This window comes from Chiloscyllium punctatum, chromosome 4 (assembly GCF_047496795.1).
Source record: "Chiloscyllium punctatum isolate Juve2018m chromosome 4, sChiPun1.3, whole genome shotgun sequence".
Lineage (NCBI taxonomy): Eukaryota > Metazoa > Chordata > Chondrichthyes > Orectolobiformes > Hemiscylliidae > Chiloscyllium > Chiloscyllium punctatum.
The window spans coordinates 13698219-13725146 of NC_092742.1; the positions used below are offsets into that span (position 1 = coordinate 13698219).

At 41.3% G+C, this 26928-nt stretch overlaps 1 protein-coding gene across 2 annotated transcripts in view; it reads left to right on the forward strand.

The window, feature by feature from the left end:
* ston2 (stonin 2) overlaps window positions 1–26928 on the forward strand; it is a 134145-nt gene that overhangs the window by 98761 nt on the left and 8456 nt on the right. The window contains exons 1-2 of one of the 2 annotated variants that reach the window (XM_072568110.1): window positions 4277–4399; window positions 12540–14843. In XM_072568110.1, coding sequence (XP_072424211.1) covers window positions 12605–14843 — 2239 coding nt within the window. In that variant the 5' untranslated portion in view covers window positions 4277–4399; window positions 12540–12604. Of the gene's footprint in view, window positions 1–4276; window positions 4400–12539; window positions 14844–26928 lie in introns of those variants that run through there. The other variant, XM_072568109.1, reaches the window with a different exon arrangement.

The following is a 26928-nucleotide window of genomic DNA, read 5'->3' on the forward strand; positions in this document are numbered from 1 at the left end:
CATTCTCAGCCATGACAATGTTATGTGGGAACTGCTGTCCTATATATTGCTAACAGAATTCCAGTGTTAGCTAATTCAATATCTAGCACTGCTGAAAACTGAGCTTTGTTGCATTTGGAACTCAATATCAGAATGGAAAATCCAAGGACAGATTTTGTCAAGTATTTTGCAGTTGGGAGACCCGCCAAGGATCTCAACCAGACCAGTTTCTTTAGAAAAGTTTAAAAAATGTTGACTTCTTTTCTGGATTTCCAATAAAATTTGATTCTGTTTGTACTGCATGTACCCATTGAGAACTTAAAGATTCTCAGTCCCTCCAGATTTCAGTTATCCCACTGTACTAGCTCTTGGACTGTGACTCTGCAGCCTTTGGTTTTTGACACGTCTCATGATTATTTCGGACTGGAACCTTCTCTGTTTTACCGTCTATCCAGGCTAGCACCCTGAATAACTATGACCAAAATGCACGATAGATCTTTCTTTGTCAGCCTGTAAGATCTAACTTCTAATAGAAATTACTCATTCCCACTTCCAAAACTGTTAGAATCATAAATTGGATACAGCACAGAATGAGACTAATATGCTTTATGGTTGCTAAAGTTCAAAATAATTACACCTTTAGACTCAAAATGCTGGAACTTCATTGGGTGTATTTCTTGCAGCTTTCCATGTGGCTAATGGACTATCAGCTGATTGCTTGGCACCTGACCTCAATGCATTGGTAAATATACCTAAGAGGTATATTTGCATAGTATTTGGTTCTCAGCTTTTGAAGACAAGCCCCACTGAAAAATTTGTTTGTTGCATGCCAATTATATTTCATAAACAGAAGGATACTAACTTGCTATATAGAGGTTGTTCAGCCCATCATATCCCTACCAACTCTCTGAAAAGGTTATAGAGTCATACAGTCCTACAGCATGGAGACAGACCTTTTGGCCCAAACTGGTCCATGCTGACCAAAATGGCCATCTATGCTAACCCTACTTCCCTGCACTTGGCCCATATCCTTCTAAACCTTTCCTGTCCATGTATTTGTCCAACTGCCTTTAAATGTTGTTAATGTATCCACCTCAACAACCTCCACTGGCAGCTCATTCCATATGTGTACCACCCTCTCTGCAAAAAACATTGCCCCTCAGGTTCCCTTTTATTCTTTCCTCTCTCACCTTAAACTGATGCCCTCTAGTCCGTGATTCCCCAACCTTGGGAAAAAGACTGAGTGCATTCACCCTTTCCATGCCTCTCATGATCTTATGCACCTCTATAAGGTGTCCCCTTAGCCTCCTACGATCTAAAGTAAGAAGTCCTAGCTTGTCCAACCTCTCCCTATAACTCAGGAGGAGAAAGTGAGCACTGCAGATGCTGGAGATCAGAGTTGAGAGTGTAATGCTGGAAAAGCACAGCCGGTCAGTCAGCATCTGAGGAGTAGGAGAATCGACATTTCGAGTATAAACTCTTCATCAGGATTCCTGATGAAGAACTTATGCTCGAGAGGTTGATTCTCCTACTCCTCAGATGCTGTCTGACTGGCTTTGTTTTTCCAGCACCATGCTCTCGACTTTCCCTATAACCTAGACCATTGAGTCCTGGCAACATCCTTGGAAATTTCTTCTGCATTCTTTCCAGTTCAATAACATCCTTCCTATAGCAAAGTGACCAAAACTGAACACAATACTTCAAGTGCAGCCTCACCAACATCCTGTACAACTGCAAAATAACTTCCCAACTTCTATACTCAGTGCCCTGACTGATGAAGGACAGTGTGCCAAAAGTCGTCTTCACTGATCTGTCTACCTGTGACTTCACTTTCAGAGAACCAAGCACCTGAGTGGTGCCTCTATTCCACTACACTCCTTAAGGCCATACTATTCACCATGAAACTCTTACCTTGATTGGACTTTTGAAAATGCAAGACTTCATACTTATCTATATGAAACACCATTTGCTATTTTTCAGCCCACTTCCCCAGCTGATCAAGGTCCTGCTGCAATTTCTGACCACCTTTCTCACTGTCCACAATACTGCCTATTTTAGTGTCATCTGCAAACTTACTAATCATGCCTTGTACTTTCTCATCCAAATCATTGATATAGATAACAAAAAGGTAATGGGCCCAGCACCAACTCCTGAGGCACTCCACTGGTCGCAGGCTTCCAGTCCTACAAGCATCCATCCACTAATAACCTGTACCATCAAGCCAATTGTGTATCCAATTTGTCAGGTCCCCCTGGATTCCATGCAGTCTAACCTTTCAGAGCAGCCTACCATGTGGATCCTTATCAAAGGCCTTACTGAAATCCATATTGACTTTGTCCACCACCCTGCCCTCGTCAACCTTCCTGATCACCTCATCAAAGAACTGTAACAAATTTGTGAGGCATGGTCGTCCAAGCATAAAGCTGTTCTGACTGTTCCTAATCAAACCATGTATTTCCAAATGCATGTATATTTTAGCTCAGAATCTTCTCAAGTAATTTACCCAGGTCTACAGATCGCCTTCTTGAAAAAGGGCACAACATTCACTACCCTCCAGTATCTGAGACCTCATACGGAATGATGATACAAAAATATCAACCAGGGCCCGGCACTTTCTTCTCTAGCCTGTAGCAGTATTCTTGGATATATCTGTGTGGTGCTGGAATCACCATAGGAATGATGAGCTTATGCTCAAAATGTTGACTCACCTGCTGTTCAGATGCTGCCTGACCGGCTGTGCTTTTCCAGCACCACACTTTTTGACTCTGATCTCCAGTATCTGCAGTTCTCATTTTCTCCCTGTTGGATATATCTGGTCAGGATGAAGAGATTTATCCACCTTCATACATTCTAATACATCGAACACCTCCTCTACTGTGATATATTGTCCCCAAGATATGATCACTAAACTTCCCCAAGGTCAATTAGCTCCATCATCTTTTGACCTGTTTCCCCATAACCTGTAATGTTTTTCTCTTCAGAGAGCACTTAAAAAAAACAAAGTCTGCTTTCCTTGTTACTTTTTACTTTGTATATCATTGCTGAACATGAGCATATTGTTTCTGTGAGTGGCAGCATTAGACCATAAGACCATAAGAAATAGGAGTGGAAGTAAGGCCATTCGGCCCATCGAGTCCACTCCACCATTCGATCATGGCTGCTGGGCACTTCAACTCCACTTACCCGCATTCTCCCCGTAGCCCTTAATTCCCCGAGACAACAAGAATCTATCAATCTCTGCCTTGAAGACATTTAGCATCCCGGCCTCCACTGCACTCTGCGGCAATGAATTCCACAGGCCCACCACTCTCTGGCTGAAGAAATGTCTCCGCATTTCTGTTTTGAATTTACCCCCTCTAATTCTAAGGCTGTGTCCACGGGTCCTAGTCTCCTCACCTAACGGAAACAATTTCCTAGCATCCGCCCTTTCCAAGCCATGTATTATCTTGTACGTCTCTATTAAGTCTCCCCTTAATCTTCTAAACTCCAATGAATACAATCCCAGGATCCTCAGCCGTTCCTCATATGTTAGACATCCCATTCCAGGGATCATCCGTGTGAATCTCCGCTGGACACGTTCCAGTGCCAGTATGTCCTTCCTGAGGTGTGGGGACCAAAACTGGACACAGTACTCCAAATGGGGCCTAACCAGAGCTTTATAAAGTCTCAGTAGCACAATGGTGCTTTTATATTCCAACCCTCTTGAGATAAGTGACAACATCGCATTTGCTTTCTTAATCACGGACTCAACCTGCATGTTGACCGTTAGAGAATCCTCGACTAGCACTCCCAGATCCCTTTGTACTTTGGCTTGATAAATTTTCTCACCGTTTAGAAAGTAGTCTGTGCTTTTATTCTTTTTGCCAAAGTGCAAGACCTCGCATTTGTTCACGTTGAATTCCATCAGCCATTTCCTGGACCACTCTCCCAAACTGTCTAGATCCTTCTGCAGCCTCCCCACTTCCTCATTAACAAAATACGTTTTGTTGTGCGATTGCACAATTGAGCATTTGGCTGATGGATTTGCAATTAATAAGTGAAATTGCAGTTATAAAATAATGTAGTTTAAGCACTGCCACTGCAATGAACACAACAAAATTAGCAATTTTTTTGTTTAAACGTTTCTGATTCTCTAGTCTTAATGAAGGGATAAATAGGTTAAAATCTTGTAAAAATTAATTTCTGTCAACCTTGTCAAGCTTTTTCATATGTTGTGGGTGTGTCATTTCGTCTTGTGTCGTTTTTAAATGTTTGACTTGAGCAATTAAATGCTAGCCGTGACCTCGGCAGACGCAAGTCTTTGTCATGCATGCAGCGTGTATAAACTCATCACATGACAAGAGAAACGATAGTGTCAGAAAGGATCTGCTGGGAAAGAAACTGGAACCTTGTGAAAACAGATCCTAACTTTGGGTCTTCAGTAAGTACTTAGACCACCTTTCCCCAAAGAACTTTCTAATTCAAGTTTTTTTTGTAACCTGTAAAGTAAGTTTTGTTGAAACAGAGAATGTTAGATCTTCGGAGTATGTAGTAACCTGAGATTGGCATTTTAATTTTTGAGCTCATGTTAGCACGAGAAAAATGTTTATTTTGATTGATTTTTAAAAACATTTTATGTCAGTAGTCTAGTAAAGTATAGGTGGTGATTTCTGCATTGTTGTGGTTCATCTGAGTTGTAAAATGATTTTTTTAAAATCTGCTTGTTACTGTTTGAACCTTTAGCTATTTGAAGTGGAAACGAACAGCTTGTGCTTGGTATGAGAATAATGTAGCACAGAAGCAAACATTTAAACTGTTTTATGGGATTTGTGGAACATAAAAGATATTTCCCATTTATTTACGGATTGTTTCGGTTTGGATACAAATTGGGTTTTGTGCTTTGAAGAATGGACAAGCGAATGTTTGTGGGCTTCTGTAGGAGTTTTAATGAATTCGATGCTTTTTTTTTATAAATCTGAGCCTTGTGTATTCATGAGATTGATGTATTAGCCAGCTGGAATGTTTAAGACTGGGAGAGACTGCAGCCTAATCTAGAAGAATTGAGTTGCTGATTTATATTGCCGTCAGCGCTTAGCAACAGGTTCAGCTTTTTTTTGTTCAGTACTGCTCGCTTGATAGAAACAGCTGAAGAACTCTTACTCGGCCGGGTTTCAGTGCAGACATGTCAGCTTTCAACTTCTGTATTATGGCCTTATTGCCAATTATCAGATAATTCTCACAACAGCTGTAGTTTATTATAATGTTAAAATTTTGAAATATATTAACTGATGTCCATTTTCACTTTTGTGTTATTGTTTTAAGTATTTCCCAACCTTTTCTAGTTATCCTGGTCAATTTGTAGCGTCATTTTCAGAGGGCAGTACGTTTCAGCAATGACTTTTTCAACAATGGTCATTTAAGATGTGTGGGAAAAACTACTTTCCTGAATTACGTTTTCCACAAAGAATGCCACAAAGTCTGTGTTGTTGATGCTACCTGTAAATAATAAAGTAGAGAATACTTCCATTGCATGATATATTTTTGTTTTTGTTGATGATGCCATGTTATATAGTTAAGTGGCTGGCAGCAGACAGATCATTGCAGTCAAAGGAATCTCATCAAATTAAGACATTGCACAAAAAAATTATGCTGGATAATCTAAAGGTAATGTAAAATGAAATGAGAAGTAACAAATGTGACCACAATAGATATCTGTCTGTAAAATGAAAAATGCAACAATTTGGTGGGGTTAGAAGTAATTTGACAAAGATTTTTGCTTACTTATGCTGCAAGGCTAATCAAGTCTGAAGAATTCCTAATTAATTATTTTTACTCTCACATAGTTGGAACATTTGAAGCACTGGAGAGAGTTTGAATGAAAGACACGGGTTTGTTATTCTTGCGACTTGGCGCAGATAGAATGGGTCGAATGGCTGCCTCTGTGCTGTTTGTTCTATAATTTTATAATAAATTAGAAGAAGATTTTGTAAGAGGAAGGAAAGTTGAGATTTAATGAACAAAATGATTCTTTTATTCTCCATTTCTCAGTTGACTTGGCTGAGGCTGGTAAACTTTTGATGTGATACTTGAGTATGAAGGTGTAGTATTAGGATAGTTGTTTGTTGGGCTCCTAAATGTGAGAAAGTACAATAGTTTATAACAGCAAGTTGTTGTTTGGTTTCTTATTTAATTGTATAACAGCACATCATAGCTGGACATTATCAACATGAGAATGCATTTCAAAAAATGGTTATTTGAAATGCAGAAGCATCTTGAATATTTACAATGAGATATTAAAAGACCAGTTGAGAGCCTTCCCAAGGTCTAACGCATGGTCTGATGGTTCTGGGTTCAGCGGGTAATCATTAATATTATTTTGAACTTGCGCAAGAAAAAGGGACAGATATCTAGTTTCTGGCACTGGATGGAAGAAAATTACAGAGTAAAGACCGAATGTGGCTTCACAGCTGATCTTCTGTGTGACGTTATAACTCTAAAAGCATAATTGTTAAATTCTTTGGATTCTCCAAGTTACCTACTCTTTTCAAATTAAATCTAGACCTCAGTTTTTGATTTTTATCCTTTTTAATTTCAATCAACATGCTTTCTCGTAAAAGACCAAGCAAGTAAAGACTTTCAGCCAAAGACTTAAATCTACAGAACAGCAAGCTTATACATGTTCAATGCGTAGGAGACAAAAGTGTAATATGGCTGCAAGTACCTACTCTACTGCTATATACTTTCATTAATCGTTCTGTAAAACACTGTACCTTGAAGCGCTATGTCAAGATAAAATTCTTACAATTCCAATAAATATATTTCAGTGTTTTTAGCTATAAGCTAATTAAGTGAAAACAGCAAGAATTAAAATATAAAAAGAAACAGGGAATATTGGAGAAACCCAGCAGGTCCGGGAGCATCTGTGAAAGAAACAGAAGTAACATATCAAGAGCCATATGAGTGTTGTTCAGAACTGTTTCAGAGTTGAACCACCGTTCTTAAGAGAGTCATATCAGACTTGAAATGTTAATTCTGTTTCTCTCATCACACATGCTTTCAGACCTGCTAAATTTTTCCAGTACTCTGTTTGTTTCAGATGTCCAGCATCTGAAACATTTTGCTTTTTAGTCCATTAAAATTTAATGTGGAAAAACACAGTAATATTAATAATTGCAGTAAATATAAATGTTTATCAATAAATGATAAAGATGCTAATTGAACAGATTACATACTTTGTAATGTTAAATAAACATTAATATTTTTGAGCTTTTCAAATCGACATCGTTATTTACGTTATTTAAACTGCCTCCTGCCACAAGCAAAGACACAAAATCAAGATATAGAGTCCTGAAGTCTGTTTTTGTTTATTAAATAGGGCATATATGGAACATTTACTGAATTTGTATAAAAGAGAAGCTCTGAAATGCCACTTGATGATGTTCGAATGAATACTCCTCCCACAAAGTTCACCATTTCAACTGTGCTATCATGTCAAGAAAGTCACAACAATGAATGCAAAGGCAAGAACAAGATTCCATAGGCTAATCATCGGTCCTGTTAATGAAAAGCATAGAGATAGTTTTGATCAAAACTAGAAAGGAAAGAGAAATTGGAACATTCACAACAGAAAACCTACAACAGATCTGTGCATAGCTGCATTGCTAAATAACGAGTTTTGAGAAGATTTGTAGCTCAGGTTGAGGTTTGCTCGCTGAACTGCAAGGTTCAATTCCAGACGTTTCATTACCCTACTAGGTAACATCTGCAGTGGGCCTCAGGCGAAGCAATGCTGAAAATTCCTGCTTTCTATTTATATGTTTGGGTTTCTTTGGGTTGGTGATATCCTTTCCTGTGATTATGTTATTACCTGTGGTGAAGTCACTTCCTGTTCCTTTTCACAGGGGTAGATGGGGTCTAACTCGATGTGTTTGTTGATAGAGTTCCGGTTGGAATTCCATGCTTCTAGGAATTCTCGTGCATGTCTTTGTTCGGCTTGTCCTAGGATGGATGTGTTGCCCCAGTCAAAGTGGTGTCCTTCCGCATCCGTATGTGAAGATACTAATGAGAGAGGATCATGTCTTTTTGTGGCTATTTGGTGTTCATGAATCCTGGTGGCTAGTTTTGCTGCCTGTTTGTCCAATGTAGTATTTGTTACAGTCCTTGCACGGTATTTTGTAAATGATGTTAGTTTTGCTCATTGTCTGTATAGGGTCAGCTGTGTTGGTGGGTTTGTGGGCTACCATGATGCCAACGGGTCTGAGTAGAATGGCAGTCATTTCCGAGATGTTTTTGATGTAAAGGAGGGTGGCTAGGCTTTCTGACGTGTTTTGTCTGCTTGTTTGGGTTTGTTGCTGAGAAATCGGCGGACTGTGTTCATTGGGTACCCATCCTTTTTGAATATACATAATAGGTGATTTTCTTCTGCTCTGCGTAGTTCCTCTGTGCTACAGTGTATGTTAGCTCGTTGAAATAATGTTCTGATGCAGCTTTCTTTGTGGGTGTTGGGATGATTGCTTCTGGAGTTCAATATTTGGTCTGTATGTGTTGTTTTTCTGAAGGTGCTAGTTTTGAAGTACCCCATTGGCTGTTTGCTCTGTGACATCTAGAAATGACAGTTTGTTGGTGTTTTCCTCCTTTTTCATGAATTTTATGCCAGTAAGGGTATTATTGATAGTCTTGAAGGTTTCCTCTAACTTGTTTCATTTAGTGATCACAAAGGTGTCATCCACATAGCGGACCCAGAGTTTGAGTTGGATGGTTGGCATAGCTGTTTGCTCAAGACTCTGCATTACTCCTACAACCACCTGATGAAGGAGCAGCATTCCGAAAGCAAGTGCTTCCAATTATACCTATTGGACTATAACCTGGTGTTGTGTGATTTTTAACTTTGTACATCCAAGTCCAACACCTGCATTTCCAAATCATAGGAACCTTGGTTTTGTCAATAACTTCCCTTTTAGAAACAATAGAATCATGCACATGAATTTGTTGAGAAATATGCATTAGTCACACTGTGGTGCTATAGTCTCTTAATATGTGAAAATGGGATTATAGCTAAATTCTTTGCATTGTTTTTAATTGAATAAAAGTGCTCTTAAATATGAGAAAATAATACTGTTTAAAACTCCACTTTTTTGGGGGTTATCTGAATGTGAACTTGATAGAAATCATTATAAAAATGTCCTCAAATTGTCACTAAATTCCAAGAAATTGATCCGTTCATACTGATCCCCTCAGACCTATCTTTTAAGTTCTTTATGCTGGTAGTTACTGGAAGAAATGAAAAGATGGTTAGTGTTTCAGCCCCAGATTGCATGCTTCGTTGAGTCCAACAAAAGTTAAATTGGAGATATAATCTACATACAGTAGATTACAATCATTGCAACACAGTGACAAAAACAAATGGCAAAATGAAGTGAAATGATTTCAAGTTTCCTAGCATTCTTATTTAATTTTAATGTAAAAATAATTCTCAACCTTCCACATTTCTATTTACTAGAACCTGGTTGTTTTCTCTCAATGCATAACAAAGCACTGATTGGTACTAGGGAAAATTTTATAGCTTGCAGAAAGATGTGGATTTTTAAATTGAAAATGTTTGGCCATGCAATGTACAATATTTCTTCAAAAACAAAGTTTTGTTTTGTAAGAAGTTAATCCTTGTTTTTGAGATATTGCTAGGCTTGGGATTTTCTGTTTTGTGGATAGATAATTATGATTTTGATGCCCTTGGTGGTAGCATTAACTAAAATTTGGCGACAGAGGAAGGAAAGTCATGACAACCTTGGAGAGGATCAATCCTCAGCAGCAAAAATATTCACTGTGGTGGAATGCGGCTACAGCTGTTAACAGTCTGGCAGACTTGGCTCCAGTATTATTGGGTAGATTTTAGGAAGCAGAGCTAAAGAAATACAAACACACACACACACACACACACACACACACACACACACACACACACACACACACACACACACACACACACACACACACACACACACACACACACACACCACTCTCTGCCACCATGAGGCAACCCTCTGCTATTTTCAGGACATGGCCTCAATAGGTGATCTGTCTGCTGGATCGTGGCAGTGTCCTCATATCACTGCATAACTATCAAATTGATTATCCACTGTTGTTAAGCGGGTAACTGTTACTGGAATAACCTCTTAGGTGGCAAAATCATGTTGAAGTGAGATTGCCAAATCAATGTCCTGCTGTGTAAATTGCCTTTTCCCACAGGAAGAGTCTGCCCAATGGGCACGAAAATACTTTGCTTCTGGATTAGTGGTGCTGGAAGAGCACAGCAGTTCAGGCAGCATCCAAGGAGCTTCGAAATCGACGTTTCGGGCAAAAGCCCTTTATCAGGAATAAAGGCAGTGAGTCTGAAGCGTGGAGAGATAAGATAGAGGAGGGTGGGGATGGGGAGAAAGTAGCATAGAGTACAATGGGTGAGTGGGGGAGGGGATGAAGGTGATAGGTCAGGGAGGAGAGGGTGGAGTGTATAGGTGGAAAAGGAGATAGGCAGGTAGGACAAGTCCGGACAAGTCATGGGGACAGTGCTGAGCTGGAAGTTTAGAACTAGGGTGAGGTGGGGGAAGGGGAAATGAGGAAACTGTTGAAGTCCACATTGATGCCCTGGGGTTGAAGTGTTCCGAGGCGGAAGATGAGGTGTTCTTCCTCCAGGCATCTGGTGGTGAAGGAGGCCCAGGACCTCCATGTCCTCGGCAGAGTGGGAGCGGGACTTGAAATGTTGGGCCATGGGGCGGTTTGGTTGATTGGTGCGGGTGTCCCGGAGATGTTCCCTAAAGCACTCTGCTAGGAGGCGCCCAGTCTCCCCTATGTAGAGGAGACCGCATCGAGAGCCCTCCACCCCTCCAACAAGGACAGAACGCCCCTGGTGCGCACCTTCCACCCTATGAACCCTTGCATAAACCAAATCATCTGCCGACATTTCCGCCACCTCCAAACAGACCCCACTACCAGGGATATATTTCCCTCCCCACCCCTTTCCACCTTCCGCAAAGACCGTTCCCTCCGTGAATACCTGGTCAGGTCCACACGCCCCCTACAACCCACCCTCCCATCCTGGCACTATCCCCTGCCACCGCAGGAACTGTAAAACCTGCGCCCACACCTCCTCCCTCACCTCTATCCAAGGCCCTAAAAGGAGCCTTCCACATCCATCAAAGTTTTACTTGCACATCCACTAATATCATTTATTGCATCCGTTGCTCCCAATGTGGTCTCCTCCACATTGGGGAGACTGGGCGCCTCCTCGCAGAGTGCTTTAGGGAACATCTCCGGGACGCCCGCACCAATCAACCACACCGCCCCGTGGCCCAACATTTCAACTCCCCCTCCCACTCTGCCGAGGACATGGAGGTCCTGGGCCTCCTTCACCACCAGACGCCTGGAGGAAGAACACCTCATCTTCCGCCTCGGAACACTTCAACCCCAGGGCATCAATGTGGACTTCAACAGTTTCTTCATTTCCCCTTCCCCCACCTCACCCTAGTTCCAAACTTCCAGCACAGCACTGTCCCCATGACTTGTCCGGACTTGTCCTACCTGCCTATCTCCTTTTCCACCTCTACACTCCACCCTCTCCTCCCTCCCCCACTCACCCATTGTACTCTATGCTACTTTCTCCCCACCCCTACCTTCCTCTAGCTTATCTCTCCACGCTTCAGGCTCACTGCCTTTATTCCTGATGAAAGGCTTTTGCCCGAAACGTCAATTTCAAAGCTCCTTGGATGCTGCCTGAACTGCTGTGCTCTTCCAGCACCACTAATCCAGAATCTGGTTTCCAACATCTGCAATCATTGTTTTTACCACGAAAATACTTTGCACCTGGTGTGACCAGCAATATCAGCTGCTTACTGGGCAGCCTGAGTGGTATTGTAGCAGGAGAAGTAATGCATACGGGTAGTCCCTGTATACCTCAGAGGTGTTGATTCAGACCAGTCTTGATGTCACACAGCCAGGTACATTGACAAGATTCCAAATTCAGACAGCATCAATCCTCAAAAGACCATGTACCAAAATATTGTATATTAATACTTTATCACCCAAAGTATCCCTGAGAGTACCTTGACCATATTCCTAATGAAGTATTTTTGAATTAGTTGGGTTTCCATTGAATTATATTTGAATTATCTGTAAGATCTTGCAGTACTTCTCATTGCACTTTGTTGCTTCACAACTTTTATTAGAACTACAAACGCTATGTGTTTTTACTTGCATAATTCTTTTGTTCAATACAATTTCAGCCTCCTCTACACATGGGATGATATACTTTTTAGTGAGCCATTGACACAAATATTCTCATGATGGCTAAATAGTGGGAGTTGTGGATTTTGAATAGTAGGATGTTGTTATATTGTTGGAAAATCAGAATATATCAATCCTGATGTTATGGAAGCTGAATAGAAGAACTAATATTAACATCTTTTTATTTTCAGATGGGATAAGCCTGTAGATATGGTCTATTTCTAGCATTTTCTTCTTTTGTTTCTATATCTTAGCATTCACAGTTTTGGTTTTAACTCTTGTTAATATTGTTTCTTTTTCTTCAGAAACCGGCTCTTATTATTGTCACCATGGAACAAGAACGGAAACAGTGAATAGAAATCCCAATAACATGCAGCTGAATGGGTGCAAGATGTCAACAGCACGCTTTTCAAGCTGGGTGACATTTGATGATGATCCAGATCTTATTTCACCAGTACAAACATCACCTCTAAAACCAGGAATTTCTCACAACGGAACAACTCAAGAAAATGACAAGATTCTCCAGGGGCCTCAAACAGGCTTTGAAAAAACAGCATCAAAGAATAATTTGGTGGATTTTTCTGCTGAAGAAAAGAATGATGCACTTGCACTAATTAGTCCAACCATAAACCCATTTTCACCAGTTCGCAGCACTAACCCTTTTTTGGATGAATCTCTACGTGATGTCCAGCCATCACCAATCAATCCATTTCAAGCATTCTTTGACCAAAATGAAAAGTCAGCCTTGGTGAACTCATTAGCAAACACATCTCAGATCTTTCAACAGCAAAATGTACCGGACTCTCCATTTTCTAATTCACATCCCAATTGCCAAAAGGATTCTGTTCCTACATCAGGTCATCCTCCAGATCCAATTTCCCCATATTTTGGAAATCTGAATGATCAAAGGAGTTTAGTTGTGTTCAAGAATTCTCCAGATTTGGCCTCTCCACTTCCAATTGTAAGTGCTAATAATCAGGGGGATTCTGTTTTCATTAATTCTTCGAATTTGATGTCCTCATTTTCTGATGTAAAAATCCAAAATCAAAGGGATTCTATTATTTTCAGTGATGAAGAAGATCTGATTCCCCCATTTCCTGATGGAAAACCTAATAATCAGATGAATTATTCTATAATCATGAATTCTGAAGATATGATCTCACAACTTCCTTCTGCAATTGTAAATGATGGAAACATCAACAGTCAAAGGGATTCTATTGTGGCATTTGACCACTGTCCAGACTCTCCCTTTTCCAGTTCTCACATTAATGGTCAAAGAGATTCTATTATGTTTAGTAATGCTTTAAATGCCACATTTGCAGATGACCCAATAAACTACAGCTCTCATCTTGATGCTCTAACTCGGCTTAAACAAATTCACATTGAGGATCCAGATCAGCTTGATCGTCGTACCTTACCTGATGATCCTTTGCACTCTCCAGAGGCAGAAAGCAATACATTTAACTTTAACTACCTGCAGCCTAAGGATGGTTGGCCAATGATGCTGAGAATACCTGAGAAAAAGAACATCATGTCATCAAGACACTGGGGCCCTATATATGTCAAAATGCTAGATAATGCATGTTTACAACTCTTTTATGAAAAGGGTCTTGAGAAGCCTTTTCGGGAGGTTCAGCTTCTGCCCTGCCATGAGCTGTCTGAACTGAAACTTCAGAACTTTGATGAAAATGGGAAAATACACACTATAAGTATAGATAAAGTATTATACAAGGAAAAACGGAAATATCATCCTATGCTAACAGTAGTACAGACACCAGTCCGGGTGCAGGTGATGAAATTGGGCACCACAATTTATGAAGATTATGTAAGTTTTGTGACTACAGTTCAGGATACACTAATGAAATTACCGAGTGCCAGAGATATTTGTGCCAATTATTTTGAAGAAGAGATAACTGTGGAAGTACAGGATGAATTTAAAGGTATTGTGGCTAAAGCAGACAACAGACTCATCCAGCATTCTGTGGTCACTCATGTCAATGTTCTGGCTTTTGTGTCTGGGATGCCAGAATGTAGGATAGGCTTCAATGATGTTCAGATGAAGGGACGTGAAGTTGTGTCAAGGCATGACATTATTCCCACAACCACAACTAAATGGATTAAAATGAATGACTGCCAGTTCCATACATGTGTGGCTGTTGATGAATTCAAAAATTCCAGATTAATTAAGTTTTTACCATTAGATGGTCATAGGTTTGAATTAATGCGTTTCAGGACTACCTTTGGTGAAAAGACTCTTCCTTTCTCCCTTAAAACCTTAGCGACTGTTAAGGGTGCTGAAGTGGAGCTTCAGTCTTGGTTGGTAATGTCATCTGGGTTTGTGTCTAATCGGGATCATTTTGCAGCAATGCCTTGTGAAAATGTGATGATTCGGTATCCAGTCCCAACAGATTGGGTTAAGAACTTTCGACGAGAAGGTGTCTTGCGAGAAAAGTCCCTGAAGGCCAGAGTTAATAGGAGTGCCAGCTTTGGTAGTGCTAGCATGTCTGGCTCAGAGCCTGTCATGAGAGTAACATTGGGAAGTGCCAAGTATGAACATGCCTTTAAAGCTATTGTATGGCGAATCAACAGACTCCCGGACAAAAATTCAGGTGAGTGGCAGTCAACTGTTGTTTGTGTGGAAGCTCTTAACTGTTAATGTTTTACCCCGACCTGTCTAAATCTTATCACTAAAGTATATGTTGACCTATAAAGGAAAAGGGTAAAAGTACCATAGGTAAATGTCTCCTGAGATAAGTTCCATGAAACTGGCAGGCAAGCTTTGTATCAAAAGAATTCATGACAGTATAATTTACATATTGATACAGTGTCGTCTTTTTTTTTTGAAAAGTTTCTTTTCATTTGCTTATTGGCAATCTAAAATTTTGAAAGGTAGTAAAATAACTCCTATTGCAAAAATTGGGATTGTAAAAGGGGGGGATGCAAGAACAAGAGCTTGTACAAAACTTGAAAGTGGCTGGACAGGTTAACAAAGCAGCCAATAAATCGGTATCAATTTGGGATGAAACTGAAACACTTAATGATTTCTACATCATTGGTCATATTTGTACCTTGAGTCTTAATAGATTGTGTAAAAGTGACCAGAGTTGTACAACCATAACAACAGTAAGTGGAAATTGTTCCTATTAGAGAAACCTATTCACATTGGTTCTACTTTATGCTTGAGTAGTTGTATTGGAGCAATCTCATTATGCTTTTGTGAATGTTACATTAAGGGCAAAGTTTGTTGTCATAGTATATTTTAGCACAGGAGGACGTTTGCTATAGCTGTTCTTTAGACCTCCTACTTCTGCAAATTTCTCTCCATGTATTTATCCTTATTTTTTAGGGTGATGGATACACAGCCTCCAATCAGGCAGTTACCTTTACAGTTACTCTTTGCCTGAATGGTTTTTCTTCATGTTGCATCTGTTTCTTGGGCATAATACTCCAGCTGTGGAAGAGTAAATGTGTTTATGTATATTTAGCATAACTTCCAGTTTTTTTTAAAATTCTCAATGCTAAACTCTAAATCCAAATTCTTGGATTCCATTAATTTATTGGCTGCTTTGTTAACCTGTCCTACCACTTTGAAGTTTTGTATACAAGCTGTTGAATTCCCCCCTTTTTTACAATTATCATCATCACCTCCAAGACTATATAGTTCTATTTCCAAAACACTTCAAAACTCTGCTGCTGTCTCGGCTCACTTGCTCAAAGCCTTATCCTTTTGATGCTTCTCGACCTAACTATTGCAACAAAGATGTGGATTAATCAGAGATAGTCAGCATGGAAAGACCCTTCAGAGGCTGGTTTTCTGTCACCAAATGACCCTTTATTTACATGCACATAGTATTTGACACTGACACTGGTCTGGCTTCCTCAGAGCCCGTTCTCAGAGTGAACAGAACTTCTGTCCTTCTTGTTTATATCGGTCAGTCAGAGCTCCTTGATAGAAGCTATTAATCTGGTCCAATCAGGAAACTTATTTTCTATGAGATTCACCTGACTCTATATTTTACAATCACTACAGGAAGAAAGGCCACCTTTGACTAATTTGATGAAATGTTTTGAGGAGCTACGCAGGAGTGTTGATGAGGGTAATGCATTTGATGTGGTTGACATTGACTATTGCCAGGCTTTTGATAAGGTTCCTCAGGGAAGACTTGTCAAGGAAGTGCATCATAGTATGATTTTAATTTTGTTACTAGAAAGGAAAAAGGTCTATAAAAAAGGATTTTGGATTGGGGAAAGGCAGATTTTATTTAAGTAAGGCAGAATCTTGCTGGGAATGGCTACTCAAGGTAAATCTGTGGCAGAACACTGGGGAGGGGTTTTCAAACTGGGATTGGTTTTCTTTAGGTTGAAATATGCAGACAAAGCCAAGCTTCTGTCATTATAAATGACAGAGAGGAGGAAGAAGAAAAAAAGGAGTGATAGTGATAGCCTAGAGAACTCTGAATATCTATGAATATTTAGGTCCAGACAAGAAGGTAAAGAGAGGCTTTTAACAGTTACAAAGGGAGCAAATCAATGGAGGGCCCGGTGAAAGTGCAGGTAGGAGCTTAAGAAAGCAACTAGGAGAGCAAAGAGTAAGCTTGAAAAAACACTGGCAGTAAAATAAGGGAAAATCCCAAGATATTCTATAAGTACACCAAGGGAAAGAGGATAATCAAGGATAAAGGGCACTGTATGCTTGGAGAGGAAGACATCGGTAGGGTATAAACAAGTACTTCACATCTGTCTTCACTCTTGGAGAAGGAAGATGTCGGTACAGTATTTTGGGAATAGGTACTGAGAGGTCTTGAGCAGTTTTGACATGAGAGGTGAGGTGGTTTTGGCAGGCATAAAAGTGGACAAATTCCCAGGTCCAGATGAATTTTATCCCAGGCTGCTGTCTGAGATGAGGGAGGAAATTATCGGGGAGGACAGCTAATGTGATTCTGTGGAGGAACAGAGGGATCTGGGTGTGCAAATACATAGATCCCTCAAAGTTGCCAACCAAGTGGATAGCGTTGTTAAGAAAGCATATGGTGTTTTGGCTTTCATTAACAGGGGGATCGAGTTTAAGAGCCGCAAGGGTTTGCTGCAGCTCTGCAAGTCCCTGGTGAGACCACACTTGGAATATTGTGTCCAGTTCTGGTCACCCTACGATAGCAAAGATATGGAGGCTTTGGAGAGGGTGCAAAGAAGGTTTGCCAGGATGCTGCCTGGACTGGAGGGCTTGCCTTATGAAGAAAGGTTGAATAAGATTGGACTTTTCTCTCTGGAGAGAAGGAGGAAGAGAGGAGACCTGATTGAGGTGTACAAAATAATGAGAGGAATAGATAGTCAATAGCCAGAGACATTGCTCCCGGGCAGGATAGACTGGTACGAGAAGTCATAGTTTGAAGATATTAGGAGGAAGGTATAAAGGAGACGTCAGAGGTAGGTTCTTTATGCAGTGAGTTGTGAATGCATGGAATGCATTGCCAGCGGTGGTGGTGAAAGCAGAATCATTGGGGACATTTTAAGTGACTGCTGGACATTCACAAGGATAGCAGTGCATTGAGGGGTGAGTAGGTTAAGTTAGTATATTTTACATTAGGATTAAATCTTGGCATAACATCGTGGGCCAAAGGGCCTGTTCTGTGCTGTACTGTTCTATGTTCTACTTTTCAAGAAAGATGGTAAAGATAATCCAGGGAATCATAGACCAATGACACTCATGTCAGTGGTAGAGAAATTATTTGAGAAAATTCTAAAGGAAAGAATTAATCTCCACTTGGAGAGGCAAGGTTTAATTAGGGATAGTCAGCATGGTTTTATTAGAGGAAGGTCAAATTTGATTGAATTTTCTTGAGGTGACCAGGTGGACAGGTGAGGACAGTACAGTTGGTGGATTTTACAGAGGAACTTCAAACTATCTGAAGGACACAGGTGGGGAGTATTTTGTTTGGTTAATCGAATGCCGGGTAACATAGTTTAGCCAAGCATTGGGACCTTGTGATCTTGCCGGATAATCTGATATTCAGATAATCAAATGCCGGATAATTGAGGTCCCTGTGTATATGGATTTCAGCAATAATTTGACAAGGTCCCATATGGGATCCAGGGTAATTTGGCAAGTTAAATTCAAAATTGACTTAGTTGTATGAGACAGTGGGCGGTAGCATAAGGTTATTTTTGTGACTAGAGGCCAGTGTCCAGTGGCATACTGGGTCACTGCTGGATGGCTTATTAGAGTCATGGAGATGTACAGCATGGAAACAGACCCTTAGGTCCAACCCTGTCCATGCCGACCAGATATCCCAACCCAATCTAGTCCCACCTGCCAGCACCCGGCCCATATCCCTCCAAACCCTTCCTATTCATATACCCATCCAAATGCCTCTTAAATGTTGCAATTGTACCAGCCTCCACCACATCCTCTGGCAGCTCATTCCATACATGTACCACCCTCTGCATGAAAAAGTTGCCCCTTAAGTCTCTCACCCTAAACCTATGCCCTCTAGTTCTGGACTCCGTGACCCAGAAAAGACTTTGCCTATTTATCCTATCCATACCTCTCATAATTTTGTAAACCTCTATAAGGTCACCCCTTAGCCTCCGACGCTCCAGGGAAAACAGTCCCAGCCTGTACAGCCTCTCCCTGTAGCTCAGATCCTCCAACCCTGGCAACATCCTTGTAAATCTTTTCTGAACCCTTTCAAGTTTCACAACATCTTTCCACTAGGAAGGAGACCAGAATTGCATGCAATATTCCAACAGTGGCCTAACCAATGTCCTGTACAGCTGCAACATGACCTCCCAACTCCTGTACTCAATACTCTGACCAATAAAGGAAAGCATACCAAACGCCGCCTTCACTATCCTATCTACCTGCGACTCCACTTTCAAGGAGCTATGAAGCTGCAGTCCAAGGTCTCTTTGTTCAACAACGCTCCCTAGGACCCTACCATTAAGTGTATAAGTCCTGCTAATATTTGCTTTCCCAAAAATGCAGTACCCCTCATTTATCTGAATTAAACTCCATCTGCCACTTCTCAGCCCATTGGCCCATCTGGTCCTTTGTTTGTTATTATACATAAATATTGTAAAAGAAAATGTGTGGGGCATGGTAAGTACATTTGCGGATGACACCAGGATTGGCTAGGTATTTCAGTGAGGAAGAAGGTCTTGTATTAAGTAATAGAAGATACAGATGGATTAGTCAGATTGGCAGATGAAATTTAATTCTAAGTATGAAGTGATGCACTTTGGAAGAACTAACAAGACAACAGAGTACTGAACAAAAAGCAGGACGCTAGGAAACTCCAAGGAACGGAAGGATCTTCAGGTACTTATCTACAGATTGCTGAAGGTGGCAGGCCAGATTAAGAAGGCATATGGGACATGTGCATTTTATCAGTAATGGCTTAGATTATAAGAACAGGGAGTCTATGGTGGAGCTTTAAAAGACTTTTGTTAGACTGCAGCTGGAATATCACATACATTTCTAGTCTTGAAACTATAGGAAGGACTTGATTTGGTAGAAATGATACAGAGGAGATTCACTTGGAAGTTGCTTGAGATGGAGCAGTCTAGCAATGAGAGAGGCTGGATAAACTTGGGTTGTTTTCTTTAGAGCTGAGTGGGTACCTGATTTGAGGAGCATACATTTAAGGCCAAAGGCTGGCGGTTTAAAAGGGATCTGATACAAAATCTTTTCATCCAGTGGTTGGTGGAAATTTGAAATGCATTGTCTGGGGAAGTAGCTGAGGCAGGAAACTATGCAACATTTTCAGAGTATATGGATAAGCATTTGAAATGTAATAACATTTAAGACAAAGGACCAAGTGTTGAAAAGTGAGACTAGTGCAGATTTAGAATAATTTTTGTCAGTGTAAACTTGATGGGCCTCAGGATCTTTTTTTGTACTGTATGATTCTATGAAAGACCCGAAGGGCAGAATGGCCTACTCCTGCACCTATTGTCTATAAAGTAATGGCCCACTGGATCCTACAAACAAAGTAGCAAAGAGCTAGGAAGCAAGTAGGGTGATGGTGGAAGGATGTTTCTGTGACTGGAGGTGTGTTTCCAGTAGGGTTCTGTTGGACCCTTGCTGTTTGTGGTGTACTTTACTGATTTGGACATAAATGTGGGGTGCATGTTCAAGAAGTTTGTGGGTGACACAAAAATTGGTAAGGTGATAAATAGAGGAGGATAGCTGCAAACTGCAGGAGGCTGTCAACAGACTGGTCACAGCAATGGCAAATGGAATTTGACCTAGAAAAGTGTGAGGGAATGTACTTGTTGAAGGTTAACAAGTCAAAAGGATTACACTATGAATGGTAGGACTTTGGAAAGTAGCAGGACAGGTAGTTAAGAAGGCATATGGGATACTTGCCTGTTAGTTGAGACATAGAATGCAAGAGCAGAGCAGGTCTCTATTAATCCAGAGACCATGGAAGATGTACCTTGAGACAGATGATTGTCCTTGGAGAATCAGGTGCGTTATTTGCTGTAGAATTGCCAGCCTCAGATTTGCTCATGGAGCATAGTTGTCAGGTAGACAGCAAGGATCGAGTGAATGCCGAGAAGAGTATAAAGAAAGTATGCTGAGGAGGGAAAAAGGAGTCATGAGATAGCTTTGGCAAATAGGGTTAAGGAGAATCCAAAGAGATTAAGGACAAAAGAGTAACAAGGGAAAGAATATGGCCTCTTTAAAATTTAGCAAAGCCATCTATGTGTGAAATTGCAGGTGGTGGGGGAGATAATAAACAAATATTTTACATCACTGTTTACTGTGGGGAAGGATATGGAAAATCAAGAACATGAAGAAATAAATAGCACCATCTTAAAACTTCCACAGGACATTGAGGCCATTTTTGGAGTACTGTGTGTAATTCTGATCACCCTGCTACAGGAAGGATATTATTAAATTGGAAAGGTTGCAGAAAAGATTTACAAGGATATTACCAGGACTGGAGGGTTTGCATTATCAGGGGAGACTGGATAGGCAGAGAAAATCTTCCCCTGGAGTGTAGGAGGTTGAGGGATGACTTGTCAGAGGTTTATAAAATCATGAGGGGCATAGATAAGTAGCGGTCTCTTCCCAAGGGTAGGGGATTTCAAAACTAGAGGGCAAAAATTTAAAAGGAATCTGAGTAGCAACATTTCATGTGGAACAAACTGCCAGAGGAAGTGATAGATGTAGGTACAGTTACAACATTTAAAAGACACTCGGACAGGTACGTAAAAAGGAAAGGTTTAAAGTGATATGGGCCAACGGCAGGTAAATAGTACTAGTTTGCTTCAGAAAACCTAGTTGGCATTAATGGGTTGGACTGCGGAATCTATTTCCATGCTGTATGACTCTATGATGCCATGAACCCAAAGAGTCTGGGGTCCATGTTGACAACTCCCAGACCTCACTACCATATACCACTGTGCCACCTCTGATAATTCTGCTCTGTCATTGGGGTAGGATATACTAACATATGAAATAGGAGCAGAAGTAGGTTATTTTGGTCCCTTGAGCTTTTCTGCCATTCAGTCATACTATGGCTTGTCTGTCTGTGTTTTGAATTCCTCATTTTCATTTATCCCTAAACTTCTGATTCCCAAACCAAACCTGTGCCTTAAAAATATTTAATGATCCCACGCCCTGCAAATTGAGCAGAGAGTTCCAAAGTCCCACAGCTCTCTGAGAAAACATTGGTGACATTCCCACTGCACCACTGCCTTTCCTTAAGTGTGTCAAAGCATCAAAAGAAGAAAGCAAATGGCTATTAAAGGGTCCATGTAACCACAGCTTTTCAGTATTACGCTTCCGTATGTGCATCACTAAGTATTGTTTTTGTCAAGAAATGTTTGACTCGCTTCTGTTCTCAGCTGCACCAGTCTCAGATTGATCCGTTTCCTCACTATCTCCTTGGTCCCACACCCACTTTACTAGTTTAAATCCTCCCGAGCAGCTCTAGCAAATCTCCCTGCCAGTATATTAGTCCCCTTCCAATTTAGGTGCCATCTGTTCTTCTTGTACAGGTCACATCTACCGCAAGAGATTCCAATGATCCAAAAACATGAGTCCTTCTCCCATGCACCAGCTCCTCAGCCATGCATGCATCTGCTCTATCCTCCTATTCCTGCCCTCACTAACTCGTAGCACCGGGATATCACTACTCACCTGTGACTATCGATGATATGGGAGGCCCAGCAATCACTTCCCTACCTCCCCAGAGTTCTGGTGAGGTCTGTTGATCTGATCAGGTCCTGGGGATTTATCCACTTTTTTGTCTTTAAAGACATCTAGCACTTTCTCCTCTGTAATATGGACATTTTGCAAGATGTTACCATCTCTTTCCCTACATTCTATTTCTCCCATATCCTTTTCCACAGTTAATGCAAAATACTCCTTTAGTATCTCCCCCATTTTCTGTGGCTCCACACAAAGACAACCTTGCTGATGATTGAGGGGCCCTACTTTCTCCCTAGTTACCCTTTTGTCCTTGATGTATTTGTAAAAACCCATTGGATTCTCCTTAACTCTATTTGCCAAAGCTACCTCATGTCCCCTTTTTGTCCCATGTACAACCTCGACGAATGCCTTACTGAAGTCCATGTAGATCACATCTACCATTCTGCCCTCATCAATCCTCTGAGCTTTTTTTAAAGAAGTAACAAAATCAAATCTGTGAGACATGATTTCACATTGGTGGTGGGCAGGTTATTGGAGGGAATCCTGAGGGACGGGATGTGCATGTTTTTGGAGGGGCAGGGACTGGTTGGGGATGGTCAATGTGGCTTTGTGCTTGGGAAATCATGTCTCTGAATACAGGGAGAACTAGCTATTTGAGTGCAGAGCTGGCTCGGGGGTGGAGGAGGGGGCTGGTGATGGAGGGTTGTTTGTCGGACTGGAGGCCTGTGACCAGTGGAGTGCCGCGGGGATGATTTGGATGTGAGCATTAGTTTGTAAGTTTGATGGTTGGTAGGTTTGCGGGTAGCACCGGGGTTGGAGCTGTGGTGGACGGTGAGGAGGGTTACCTCGGAGTACAGTGGGATCTTGATCGGGTGGGCCAAATGGGCTGAGAAGTGCCAGATGGATTTTAATCCAGATAAATGAGAGGTGCTGCATTTTGGGAATATCCAGATATCACTACTCTCAAGGACCTCCTTTTTAAATTGCTGCCTAACTTTCTGTAATCTCCCTTCAGAATCTCAACCTTTTCTCTTCCTATGTCGTTGGTTCGAATGTGGACAGTGACCTCTTGCTGGCCCCTCTCCCCCTTGAGAGCATTTTGCACCCTGACACAGCCTTGATCCTGGCACCAGGGAAGCAACACACCATTCTGATTTTTCGCTGCTGGCCACAGAAACATCTATCTGTACCTCAGGCACAGCAACACAATCATCTCTTGGAACCAATGTACCTCTCATTGCATTAGAGCTAGTCTCAATACCAGAAACGTGCTACGTTCCCCTGAGAATCCATCACCCCCTACATTTTCCAAAACAGCATACTTGTTTGAAATGTTTACATTTGGAGTGATTCAGATTGGTAACCTCACATTAAAATTGATTCAGGTTCATATCCAGAAAAAAAAAAAGAAAAAAAAAATTCATCTTGGAGTGCCGTCACTAGTGGTGTTCCGCAAGGATCTGTTTTGGGACCATTGCTGTTTGTCATTTTTATAAATGACCTGGAGGAAGGGTTAGAAGGTTGGGTGAGCAAGTTTGCGGATGATACGAAAGTCGGAGGAGTTGTAGACAGTGAGGAAGGATATGGCAGGTTACAGCGGGATATAGAGAAGCTGCAGAGCTGGGCAGAAAGGTGGCAAATGGAGTTCAATGTAGCTAAGTGTGAAGTGATTCACTTTGGTAAGAGTAATAAAAAGATGGATTACTGGGCTAATGGTAGACTACTTGGTAGTGTGGAAGAGCAGAGGGATCTTGGTGTCCATGTACACAGATCTCTGAAAGTTGCCACCCAGGTAAATAGTGCAGTGAAGAAGGCATATGGCGTACTGGCTTTTATTGGTAGAGGAATTGAGTTCCGGAGTCCTGAGGTCATGCTGCAGTTGTATAAGACTCTGGTGCGGCCGCTTCTGGAATATTGTGTGCAGTTTTGGTCGCCATACTATAGGAAGGATGTGGAGGCACTGGAACGGGTGCAGAGGAAGTTTACCAGGATGTTGCCTGGTATGGTAGGAAGATCCTATGAGGAAAGGCTGAGGCACTTGGGGTTGTTTTCTTTGGAGAAAAGAAGGTTTAGGGGTGATTTGATAGAGGTGTACAAGATGATTAGGGGGTTAGATAGGGTTGACAGTGAGAACCTTTTTCCGCGTATGGAGTCAGCTATTACAAGGGGGCATAGCTTTAAATTAAGGGGGGGTAGATATAGGACTGATGTTAGGGGTAGGTTCTTCACTCAGCGAGTCGTAAGATCATGGAATGCCCTGCCAGTAGCAGTAGTGGACTCTCCCTCTTTATGGGTATTTAAGCGGGCATTGGATAGGTATATGGAGGATAGTGGGTTAGTGTAGGTTAGGTGGGCTTTGATCGGCGCAACATCGAGGGCCGAAGGGCCTGTACTGCGCTGTATTGTTCTATGTTCTATGTTCTATGTTCTATGTTCTAAATCCCATCCATTAACTACCTCTCCAGCAAACTAATCTGAAACAAAATATCCAGTTTCATACATTTAATGAAGACACCAGCTCAACCTCACAACCATCACCATTCACCCTTTCACAGTGTCTGATTTGTCATGCTGTTTATTCAAGTCATAGATGAATAGAGATGTTGTCTAAATAACTAAATTTATCATCCTCTGTTCCCGTTACAAACCATGTTCTGCACCTCATGACTTCATCCCTCTACCTGATTGCAAACTGCAATTTAACCAGACTGCTTGCAACTTCAACATCCTGTTTAACAATAAGATTAATTTTGACTGCACCATCAACAAGGATGACCATTTCTACCTTCCTAACGTCACCGAACCTAGCCCTTGTCTTAGTATATGTTGCTGAAACTTACTTTACTATTTTCTACATGTATCAGTGTGTACATGTATACATTGGGGTGACACGATTGCTCAGCGGTTAGCACTGCTGCCTCACAGTGCCAGGTTCCTGGGCTTGATTCCCACCTCACATGACTGTGCAAACTCCACACAGACAGACAGTCTCCCTGTAGCTGTGTGGGTTTGCTCCTGTTCCCTCCCACAATCCAAGATGTGCAGGTCAGGTGAATTGGCCAGACTAAATTGCCCATGGTGTTAGGTGCATTAGTCAGGGGTCTTGTTGGGCCGAAGGGCCTGTTTCCATACTGTAATGAATCTAATTAAATCTGGCCTCCTGGTAAGTCCACTAACTCTGTTCTACATCAGTTTAAACTCATTCAAACACATTGAGTCTTAGTCTGGCAATACCTTGATTTTAACTTGCATCCTTATTCACAGATCTCTCTAAGCTCTCAACACTCCTCAATCTTCTCAAGACTTACTGGCCTCTGTGATCTCTGTTGTCCTCCAATTCTGACTTCGAGGTTCCCTGATTTTAATCACCCCATCATTGATGATATCTTTTCAGCAGTCTACACCCTTAGCCCTGGAAATCTGTCTTCTTTAGCAATGATGCGGAGCAGCTCTCCGAAAGCCAGTGCTTCCAAATAAACCCGTTGGACTATAACCTGGTGTTGTGTGATTTTTAACTCTCTTCTTTAGATCTTTTGTCTTCTTTAAGTCTTTCCTTGAAACCTTACTCTTTGACTAAGCTTTTGGTTACCTGCCTCCTTATATGGTCTTGCTGAGAAATTTTGTTTCTCTATTTGTTAATGGATTTGTTCATTGATCATGGAATATTTTTATGCTTTAATGGTGTTATGAATACAAATTGTTGTTGTCATCGAAAAAGACCTGCAGATTTCTGTTTTTGATTCTGACAGTGAATAATTTTATACACTGCAGGAAATAAGTCTAGTTCCATCGATTGTTTCAATGAGAGGGCTTGCAGTTGGCAAAATTTGAAATAAATTAGTGTGTGAACAATCAACTAAAACAATGATTATTGCCTAATTTGTATCTCGTGTAGATGTTATTAACTGTCTTTATGTTAGAACAAACTGTACCCAAAGCATTAATCTTTGTTCTGTCTACACTGCTATCTTGGCTAAGTAGGAATTTTAACACAGTTGCAAAAGAATTATCATTATTGAACAAGGCTGCACTGGGGAGTGGGGTAGAGGACATTTTTCAAGGTAAAGTTTTTCTGATCTGCTCTGCATTAGCAGTGGTTGAGTCCCATATGCCCCTGGGTTAGAGGGATTAAAAGTTGAGCCAGCATTCCCACTGCTGACGATTTTACTATAAAGTGCGTGAATGGACATTCAGATGTCCACAGACAAAAGACAATCCAGACTCCAATTACTTGCTGATTCAAGCTGCAGTCCATGGTGGGGTGGGTGGCACAGGGAGGTGGCTAAGCACGAGAGGGCCTAAAAGCTTCTAAAAAGTTCCAGAGAGCCAACTTTAGACCTTCTAACTAGAACACTTTCCACTCCAGTGGCCACTTCGGATCTGCTTCCGGAATTGGCAGACCCCAACTCAATTCTCTCTTCTATCCCATCCAAGGAATTAAAATTGGATCAAAGGTGGTCCTCTTAAACTGAGGTGGGTCTACCAATTTGGTAAGTTTCCCAATTTGAGCTACCCATCTCAGAAGTGAAAATCTG